Raw genomic sequence first — 10,989 nt, 5'->3', positions numbered from 1 at the left:
ACTGATGGAGTGTGTGGCGAAATGCTGAAGCATCGCGGAGAGATAGTAGTAAAATGGATGTGGAAGTTGTGCAGATTGGTCTGGGAGGAAGGTACAGTCCCAGGGGATTGGAAGTCAGGTATAAATATTCCCCTGTACAAAGGAAAAGGGGAAAAAGAAGTATGTGGTAATCATAGGGGCATTTGTCTTCTTAGTGTAATAAGAAAAGTATATGGTAGGACACTTATTGACAGAGTTAGGGAAATAACAGAGGAATTAGTTGGAGAAGAACAGGGTGGTTTTAGGAAGGGAAGAGGTTGTGTAGATCAGATATTCATTCTTAGATCTTCAGTGGAAAAGTTTCTAGAGAAGGGAAAGAAGTTGCATGCGGCCTTCATGGATTTGGAGAAAGCATATGACGGGGTTGATAGACAAGGACTGTGGAAAGTATTAAGAATGTATGGAGTAGATGGGATATTGCTGAATGCATGAAGTGGATGTATGAGAGTGCTAAGGCTGCAGTGCGTGTGGATGGCGAACTGAGTGAATTTTTCTGTTTGAAGGTTGGATTGAAACAGGGATGTGTTATGTCTCCAAGGTTGTTCAGTCGGTTTATGGATGGGGTTATAAAAGAGATACAAGGTAGGGCAGTGGATGGTGGAGCGGCCCTAGTGAGAGAGGGCAGTGTTTGGAAACTCCCTGTAATGTTGTTTGCAGATGATACTGTGTTGTTAAGTGAAGACGAAGGGGAGCTGCAAGGCTTGGTGGATGAGTCTGGGAGAGTGTGTAAGAAACGGAATCTAAAGGTGAATGTAGGGAAGAGTAAAGTTATGATCTTCGAGAGAAGTGACGTCAGTGAATGTACAGTGAGGCTGGATGAGGAGGAAATGGAAAATGTGGGTACGTTTAAGTACTTGGGTAGTGTGATGAGTAAGGATAGAAGTTTAGAGGGTGAAGTGCTTGAAAAGGTATCACAAGGAAGAAAGGTTGTTGGTTCCTTGAAAGTAGTGATAAGAAACAGAGAAGTGAGCATGGAAGTGAGAAAGCTACTACATGACACTAATGTGATACCAATGCTAACGTATGGAAGTGAAGCTTGGATTTTGTTGGATGGAGAGAAGTCAAGAGTGAGAGCAGTGGAAATGAGTTATTTGAGAGGATCATGTGGAGTTACATGAAGAGACAGACTGACAAATGAGGTTGTGAAAGAGCGTTGTGGTGTGGATGTGATTGTGATAGGAAGCGTTAGGAGAAACACACTGAGGTGGTTTGGTCATGTGGAAAGGATGGAGAGTGAGAGACTGACGAGGAGAGTGTATGTGAGTGAGGTGGAGGAGAGAAGAAGGAGGGGGAAGCCGAGGATGAGATGGATGGATGGAGTGGAGAGGTGTATGAGAGAGGGGGCGGTGTGAGCTGGGAGCATGGCAGTGAAATGGCGGGAGACAGGGCGACATGGAGGCGATTTGTCTGTGGCCACCCCTTAAGGGATTAAGGCGTCTGGCAATAGATAGATAGATAGATTATTATTGTTATTATTATTATTATTATTATCATTATTATTATTATTTTTATTATTATTATTATCATTATCATTATATTTTTAAGTATGCAGAAAGAATATTTTGTTTTTTTAGTAGGTTTAGAGGGTAACTGAACCAACAGAACAGAGGAAGGAAAAACAAATGAGTAAAAAAAAAACTCCATACACCAGATTACTGGTGTCCTCCATTTATAAAATATCTACAACACTTGGACTTGAACAGCTGTAGGTTGAAGTCTGGAGGGGATGAACTCTGGGGAAGCGAGTTCCAGACATGCAGTTCGGGTAATGAAAGAATTCTGATATGCAGACGTTCTGCTATATGGCTGAGTGACGTTCCAGTCATGAGCGCTACCAGATGCCCGTGTAGCACGAAGGGAAGGCATGGAGAGGTGGCACAATGGACGGAACTTCGTCTGAGCATTTGCCATGAAATTATCCGTAAAATAATGCAAGGGAGGCAAACATTCCTTCTTATTGTAAGGGAAATAGGTTATTTATAATAGCAGCGTTATTAATAAATCCAGCTGCTTTGTTCTGAATTTTGTCTAGTTGTTTTAATGCAACCTCTTAACATCCACTCCACAAGGGTGAGCAATATACAAGCTGAGAGCGCACATGACATAAATTATAACTAACTGCTCGTCAGAGAGGAAGTTACGGACTCTGGACAATAATCCATGTTTCTTTGAGGCGGTTTTAGTAAGTTATTAAAACACACACACACACACGCACACACACACACACACACACACACACACACACACACACACACACACACACACACACACACACACACACAGATCAGCGGGATAGCTGAGCTGAAAATTCAGAACACTCAATCTCGGGAATACAAGAACAAGACAGACTGTGGCCGACATACAAGGAACAACCATCTCTGCTTTGAAACTAATATAAAGTAGCAGGATACAGAATAGAGGTTTCTCTGAGTAGCTTTAGTCAACAAGATATCGCTGAGGAAATGAATGTCAGGTTTAAATGAAGCAAGGTGGTGTTCAAAGATGATCAAGTTGGAGGAGAGGCCGCCAATGTTATAGCATTTGATGCAGCGTGATTCAGGGAATATTGTGCAGTCGTCAGAAAGATACGGGCCAATGTGAGGACATATTATAATTTTCTAGACTTGGGATCCCGAGACTAAGTGTTGTTACGTCATAGCAGAAAATACTGAAAGAATGTGTGTAATGTAATGTGCATGTAATGCTGTGAACATATAAGAATGCAGAGAATATAATGGACTTTCCATGTTACTGAGACTTAAAATGTCAGCAAAGTAAGGTGGTCAGCAGCTAGGTTTTAAAGGCTAGTGAATTAAGAGCTCTAACTATCCGTCTCCAGCTCTCTATTTGTCCCGAGAATATTGCTCACAATTTTTCGACCGGTGCTGCAGCCTATTTTGATTTCGGAATGGGATGAAATGCAGTTATAGATGAATTAATTCAGAAACACTCATAAATCATTCTATATTTACACCCGTGCTTCCCAAGCGAGACTAGGCGTGATGTTTTGGCCGGCGTGTGTCTGTCTTTCTGTATGCGTGTTTGTATGTTAAAAAATAACTCAGACAGGTTTGATATGCTTCTAGCCAAAGCTGGTGGAAGAACTGGTAGCTAGCCAATGGGTAAACGTAGATTTTTTTTTTTTTTTTAAGCCCACCAGGTCAAGGTCAAGGTCGAAGGGCTACACCAAAGTTTGATCTAATAGGTTCAGTTTAACGTTTTTATCCGATTTAGTCCAAACTTGACGGAAGGGCTGAGTGTAAGGCAAGAACGAAGGAACTCAATTTTGAGAACATTTAGTCAAAGGTCATGGTCACGGAGCAAGGTTAAAAGTTTTCCAAATGTGTGTGCATGAGAAAAAAAATAACGAAATACAATTATGATCTGATATGGATCAAACTTGGTGAAGGTGTTGAGAGTCATCCATGGGGTTGATATATTGTTTTTGAGAACAATATCTCAAAGGTGAAGATCACGTGGTAGGGTCAATTTAAACAGTTATTATCCAGTGCAGTACGCACTTAATGGAAGGGTTCTCAGTAAGGCTAATTAAGGGAATCGATGTAGAAAACAATGAATCAAATGTTAAGGTACAGGGAAGGTTACGAGTAAGATACAAGATCAACTTGATATTTCTCTCCGATTTAGATCAAACTTAGAGGAAAAAATTCAAGGTAAGGCGAGAATAAAGGACTTCTCTTATGACAACAAATAAGCGCCCAAATCGTAAGAAAACAAAGGTCAAGATCACAGGGCAAAGACAACTTAAATAATTCTGATCTTAATGGGATCAAACATGGTGGAAGGATTAAAGTGACACAAGAATGAAGTTATTCCTTTTAAGAACAATCAGAGATCAAAATCACGATGAAAATTCAATAGTCAAGGTCACAGGGCAAGGTTACCTAGAATAATTTAAATCGATTTCGAACGATCTTAGGGGAAGGATTACGAACGAAGTACTTCGACTGGGGGAGCAATCAGTCGAGGGTGAAGGTCACAGGGTAAAGTTAAATGTTTGGCTTTAGACCAGTGGGTGAGTGCAGGTACTACACTCGCTAAGTTCTCCTTTTTGTTTCCTGTGGAAATCTTGTTGACAATTTTACAATTTCAATGGCAGACGCCTCGACTTGTGGTCACTAGGTCCAAATTCCAAGTCCCGGCAGGTAGCTGATTTTTTTTTTTTTTTAATTAACCACTGGCCCGAAGGTTCCAGTCATAATGCCAATTTTTTTCTTGTATAAATGTTATTATTTTATCTCTAACGAGAGCATTAGCTAATGTATACGGAGAAAAATAAAGAAACCTAATCTAAGATCCTAACACCGATAAATCTAACTAATGCCTGACTAAATTGCCACAGTACAGCATGCCTACACTAATGGGTAAAATGCTCTCAAACAACAGAACACCATCGACTGCAGCTATGTAATGCCTCTTTGCATTACACGCCTGTCACATCACCAGCTGGCTGTCAGGCGATGCACATGGAACTTAAACCGATGCAAAACATTTACAAATGTGCAAAACAAGATCGACTGGAAGTGCCCAATGCCTCTTTATATAGCACACTTTCACTTATCAACCGGTGACTGTCAGCCGAGGCATGTGGTTTAGTATAGGGGACGTCAGTGTAAGATACAGTACTGTCAGAAAAAGGAACTCTTTCAACTACGTCAACTGTCAACCCTAACTGACGTATGCAGCATACACAAATTTACAACCGGTAAAAAAATAAATAAATAAAAAAGCCAAAAACGGTTAAAAAAAAAAAATCACAACACTAGTCCGGTCTCCCTTAAGAAAGTCATTAACTTATCAGTCATAACATCTTCATCACATAAGACGGTAACGGAAACGATTGAACGTGGATTCTTTCCCATAAATGACTGAAGAAGGTTTACTGTAGGTTATTGTGTGCCTGTTGACTATACAAGGAACATGAAAGAAGACAGCCAATTTTTGTTGTTCCAGCTTTCCCCTAGAACATGACCCTCGACAATCAATGTTACATTTAAGTGTCCAGTGTTAATGCTCGTATGTGTGAACCGAGGTATAGGAGCAATGTACTGCCCTGAACAACCTCACCGGCTAGAAGATCGAACTCTAATTATTCTGTTTGTGAGCTGAATTCTGTAATCAATGCACCATCTGCCGCCACATACTCGAATGCCAGATCCTTTACAACCCGTGGTTAGATATGATTTCTCATCTTCCGCAAAGACGGACAGGTCTGTTGGTGAACCCATTTGATTCTGACAATGATGAAGATATTATTGTAATTGCTTTAGCAGTAATGCATTTTTTTTAACTTACTTGCCATAGTAGTCCCAGTCTCTGATGTATTCATCAGCAAAAGACATTAGAGGTTCAGGGTTGTCGAGCAGGAATATGTAGGCGCGACACAGAACACTGCCCCACACCACCGTCAGTAGGTCATTTGACTCACGAACCACCACTACCTGATACATTAAAGAATATATATATATATATATATATATATATATATATATATATATATATATATATATATATATATATATATATATATATATATTTATTTATTATCACTCATACAGAAATTGCCAAAGTAATTTTTTGGCGATTTCTGGCTTTTTGCCTAAATCAATTCTTCATCACGTGGCGCACCTATTGGTATAGCTGCCATTGCCAGGTCAAGGGTGTGAGTGGTCTAAAATACGCCTCAAGTTTCTGCCTAAGTCATTTATAAGTTAAGAAAATGAGACAGGTTTTTCTCCATTTCCAGAAAAGTAGAAAAAAGGACTTAGGCAGTTTCTTTATGAGGGTGAATATATATATATATATATATATATATATATATATATAATAGGGCTGAGTACTAGAAGGGCCAATGTCAAAAAATGAGGTTTTGAGAAAAATGCACTTGAAAGTTGCAGACTTTACTAAAATTCAGCTAAGAAGAATAGACATAAAAGTAATTTTTTCACTGCTGTTTAAGCCAAGTAGTAATCAGATAATTAAATTTTCAGTAACTATAATTTGCTTTGCATTGTGAATATATATATATATATATATATATATATATATATATATATATATATATATATATATATATATATATATAAAGAGAAAATTATCCTATGACATTGGTAAGTTTTTTCTTTTTCGATTATAATTAGCATATTTTTTAAACAAAATTATTGTTACAATGCTTTACAGCATCTTCCCTAAGACTCTGGCGACATTGGCCTTTGTATCACTGAAACTTATACATATTTTACAAGCTCCCTGGTACCCTTATCTCCATATGAGCAATTTTTGACATTGGCCAAAAATATACACACAAGATGAACAGAGGAAAAACAAATTAAAAAGAAAAAATACTCAGTACACCAGATTACAGGTGTCTTCCATTCAATTAAAAAAAAAAAAATGGGTGACGATTTGTTAAAGTTAAAGTTAGTTTTTTAACGAATTGAGAATTAACCAGAATACTCTATTGCGATTTGGATTATTTAATAGTTTGGATTTTTGGTTGTGAAGAAAGTGTGTGTGTGTGTGTGTGTGTGTGTGTGTGTGTGTGTGTGTGTGTGTGTGTGTGTTCGTATTATTCGGCAGCAAGGTTTTCATTAGACAGAGCTAATTAAAAATGCCGCAGCCTCTGCATTTATGCTTTTTTCCAAACACTTTCATCTTTCCTGATGGCAGACATCTGTTCCTGGTTTAATGCTGCTATACTCGTCCAAAGATATTATTAAAACACGTAGAGAAGGTTATTTCTTGTATTTACGACGTTTCGTACACTACGTCCATTATCAAGTGACTTAGAGTAAAGTCACAGTGAGTGGGTACATATACTCGTACAGTACACTTCAAGTGGCTCAGGAAATCAGGTAAATAATCAGCCTCATTTCATATTGGTTATTTACCTGATTCCCTGATCCACATAAAGTGTAATTATACCCACTTTCTTTCAAGAAAGGCCACAGGAAGAAATCCAGGATATTGTAAGATGATGAAGGACTAGGCTGTGTACTATGGAAATAACAGTATATTCGCGTGGAAAGTTCTTGCAAGCTAAGAGATGAAAGAATATCCTGAAAACACTTAGGCTTCGTTTTCCTCATTCATAAAAAAAAAAAATCGGAAGTCAGATCCTCGCAATGCTCATAGCTTGATTATTGTCGTGACTGCAGTGATAAACCCCATGAGAAGCAGGAGGAAAAATGAAGAGGGGGGGGGGTGAGTGAATAGAGACAGATGTACAGCACAGGTAATTGATGAGTAGGAGGAAGAATGCTGCTGATAGGACAAAACTCTAAGGAATATAAGAGATGATGACCCTGACATGACAGAAACCATAATAGGGCAGTTAGGATGTTAAAGACCTATTCCAGCCTGTGTTGAAAGATTTTGAGAAGCCTAGTGCAAGAGCAAAGGATTCACTAAAATCACCATAAAGGATGATCGGGAATCTGTAAGAAAGGTAGGAACACCACTGGAGCGTTCCTAACTGAACACGTACTGACAGTCAGAAAAAAGGCATGAAAACGCGGAAAGATCTTCCTGCTGAGGAAAGGCTGAAAGTGTGTAGAAATACAAGAGTTTAGGAAAGCTGGACCATGGATAGAGAGTGAGAAATGTTGCTCGTCATCTTTACGGGTTGGACAGCAGAAAATGTCCAAGAAAGAGAGATGCTAGTTTGACAGACTTGGAAAAGGGTGTGCCTAAGAAGGCACTTAACACGGCATCTGCTCAATCGGTGCTGATATAGTGGACCAAAAATTAGCGCGACCAAAAGTGTACCCAGTGGCAAATGCACATGGACAGCTGATGACGTTATGGACGCCCTACCTACATCTCACCATTGGCTCTTTGTAAGGACACTAGCCTACTTATCTAAATATATTTATTCTGGCGAAGAAGGATGTCAGAACAGGTGTCTGAAATTCAAACTCATTCTTCAACTGTGACCGAGTGTGCAAGGTGAGGTGAAATATCAAGGTAAGAGTGGTCTGGGGGCTTTACCCCCCAACCAACCCCCCGCTTTCAAAGTAATGGAATACAGTTCCCAGTGGGCCGAGCTTCTGAAATATCATTAGTCACATATCTACAGCTGTCACGTAGTGCACTTCTGGTCTGGGTAACTTCAGGTTTACAACACCACTAAATGCACTACTCTGAGCCTGTTTCTTGCTCCTCTGCCCACCCCCCCTCCTCTTTAAAGGGAGTAAGCGCTTGCCCCAGCCCTTCCATCTCTGGAAATTTGGCTTCTATATCAGCAGTCATTTTGTTGGCTCTTGCTTCATACTAGCTCCTCCCAGGAAACACACTCTCCTACTTTTCTTTTTCGTTCATAGCTGCTCCTCGCTGTAACGATTAAATTTTATCCTTTTCATAACTTCAACCTCACTTCCTTTGCCTCAAATTCAACGTCATCACAAGAGGTAAGATGCATTAGATGAATTTAGTAGTCAGCAAAACGAAACTACAATCCCTACAAACAGAGAGGGTGGGAAAATCCTCTTCCTCTAAAGAATAGATTAGGACCCATTTCTGCACTGAACAACACCTGACCTGTTTGGGTTGAAGCAATGTCTTCAGCCGCGTCATTATGGCTGAAGAAAGATAGGTGGGGTCAGTTGCCAGGAGTAGTGAACAGCCAGCAAGATCCCCAGCCAACAAATGTTCTGTCAACGCTGCCAACCCTTCATTTTCAACATCAAGGTCACTCTTCACTGCGCTGCCTCTCAGCAGTGTTGCCACATTGGTACTAGTGATTCTAAAAAGAATAGGAAGCATGAACCCCTTCACTATAATGAACGGTTTGTTTTACGTTGGCCACTGTAAAATAATAATAAAAATCATCATAATAATAATAATAATAATATATTTTGAAGGACTGCAACAATGAGCGAGGTAATGAAGGCTATATTGAACCTCTCCAATTTGATCCCCCCACCCCTTAAATGAATTAAGACTCGGAAAACAGTAAAAATAATAAATCCTCTCACTGTAGTAAAGTGATAATTATTGTGTCATAAGAGATATGTGAAATTTTCGTGCACATACAATTAGAATACGTCCCGTATCATAGCATTTTTAAATCTTTAACACCCTCAGCAGCTTAAGACTTAGAGTAACTAAAACTGTAGAAGTTAGCCAAGCGTTAGCTAGAAAAAAAAATCTGGGTTTAAGGGGCAAATGAGGATTATTTCATATCTCTTAAAATGACGTTATCCTGAGGTAAACATGACGAACAGTGAATGTGGATATCATATTGACCTCATAATCCCAAGTAATATATATATATATATATATATATATATATATATATATATATATATATATATATATATATATATATATATATATATATATATATATATATATATATATATCTGACTGCTTTCTCTAGTTTTGGAATATCTTTCATAGTGGCGTTGCCAATGACAGAATATTTTGCATCCATTCACCATAGATGATGCCATCCCATCATAGCAAGAGGTTTCCTCACAGTTAAATGCAACCATATGAAGCTGCCAGGAACGAGGTAATTCGTCCACCATAAAGGTTGGGGCATGGTGATGCGAGCGATATCAAAGGTAGCTCCATTGAAAAGACTGCATCCAATTATATTTTACAAACTTTGTGTTTACCAAAAATCTTGTCTGAATTCAGTATATTGAGTATATAAGGTAGCCTTAAAAGAAGATGAGAACGTGAATTACGAAAACAGGCGTAAATTTTCCGCTGTCATCAGCCTTAAGCGTAATAAAATACTTATAACCATAATTCTAATAATAAACAACTTATGGACAAAGCCCATCGTGAAAGGAATTTTAACCGATTCTAAGTTTTTAAATAATTTCATGTTTAAATTAGTAAATACGATCTTAAGGAATAAATTTAGAGGAAAAAAATATTAACTATATCTTCAAATCATTTTCTACGCCCTAGCACAGGAAGATTTTGAATAGGTTGCATAACCTAGCAGATTTTTCAGATGGTTCCATTTCCCTCTACACCTTAACCAAATTCCTGTGTGTCTACTATTATAGTTTGCTTCGACTATAAGTAGAATATATATGAGGTTTCATAAGTAAATGGACCGATGATTACACAGAGAGTATTTACCTAGGTAACATAGAGAGCAAGGTGTTGACGTCAGCCACGCTCGTAATGCTAATGGTAATGTTCGTGGAGATATAAACACTATCCTTCTGTGGCCGTTGATTGTCTTGCCTTGAAGACCTGAGCACTGTGATCGGTTCCGTGTGTAAAGTCTGCTCCATTGCAGAGGATACTGTGATGAGGTGAAAACCCAGAGTTGCTCCAACATTCACTAACTGCAGAAAAGTAGCCCACTTGCTGGAACGTCGCATCATCCTTCCACATTAGTTTACCTGCTGACTGAAAGTAAGGTAGGAAAAATTTACTTGATGTCCAGTGGGCGTTACTTATTCTTGTCCTGTACAGTGAAGCATACCATCAAAACATGCACACACACACACACACACACACACACACAATATATATATATATATATATATATATATATATATATATATATATATAGAGAGAGAGAGAGAGAGAGAGAGAGAGAGAGAGAGTGAGAGAGAGAGAGAGAGAGAGAGAGAGAGAGAGAGAGAGAGAGAGAGAGAGCCTCTGTGGTACAGTGGTAGAGAGTGTGTTTCTTACATGGGTGAGCCAGGATTCACGCCCCGCCAGGGTTTGGGAGTGTTCACCAGGCCACGTACTGCATTGGCGGACACAAGAGGTGCTGTGGTTGAACCAGTGTCACTTACTATAAAGTATGCTTGTACTCAGTTGGCTTGCGCGGCCGATTACACTTGGTTTACAGACTACACACACATCCAAAGCCACTCCAGCACTACAATTACACTTACAAGCACTTTTCACCCTACATACAATCTCTACAAGACAGCCTAAGCCACTTGGTAGAGA

At 39.0% G+C, this 10,989-nt stretch overlaps 1 protein-coding gene across 1 annotated transcript in view; it reads right to left on the bottom strand.

Annotated features, from left to right (window-relative positions):
- LOC145397001 (putative glutamate receptor) overlaps positions 1 to 8,733 on the bottom strand; it is a 272,738-nt gene extending 264,005 nt beyond the window's left edge. Inside the window, exons 1-2 of the mRNA XM_080270225.1 lie at positions 8,599 to 8,733; positions 5,356 to 5,501 (exon numbers count right to left, since the gene is read on the bottom strand). Coding sequence (XP_080126351.1) covers positions 5,356 to 5,501; positions 8,599 to 8,634 — 182 coding nt within the window. The 5' untranslated portion in view covers positions 8,635 to 8,733. The remainder of the gene's footprint in view (positions 1 to 5,355; positions 5,502 to 8,598) is intronic.
- Positions 8,734 to 10,989: the final 2,256 nt, after the last annotated feature.

The sequence above is a fragment of the Coenobita brevimanus genome, chromosome 40, assembly GCF_032717465.1.
Source record: "Coenobita brevimanus isolate Jiangsu-jjx chromosome 40, ASM3271746v2, whole genome shotgun sequence".
Classification (NCBI taxonomy): Eukaryota; Metazoa; Arthropoda; class Malacostraca; order Decapoda; family Coenobitidae; genus Coenobita; species Coenobita brevimanus.
Note: the sequence above shows the minus strand (reverse complement) of the source record. Positions and strands in the feature narration are given on the sequence as shown.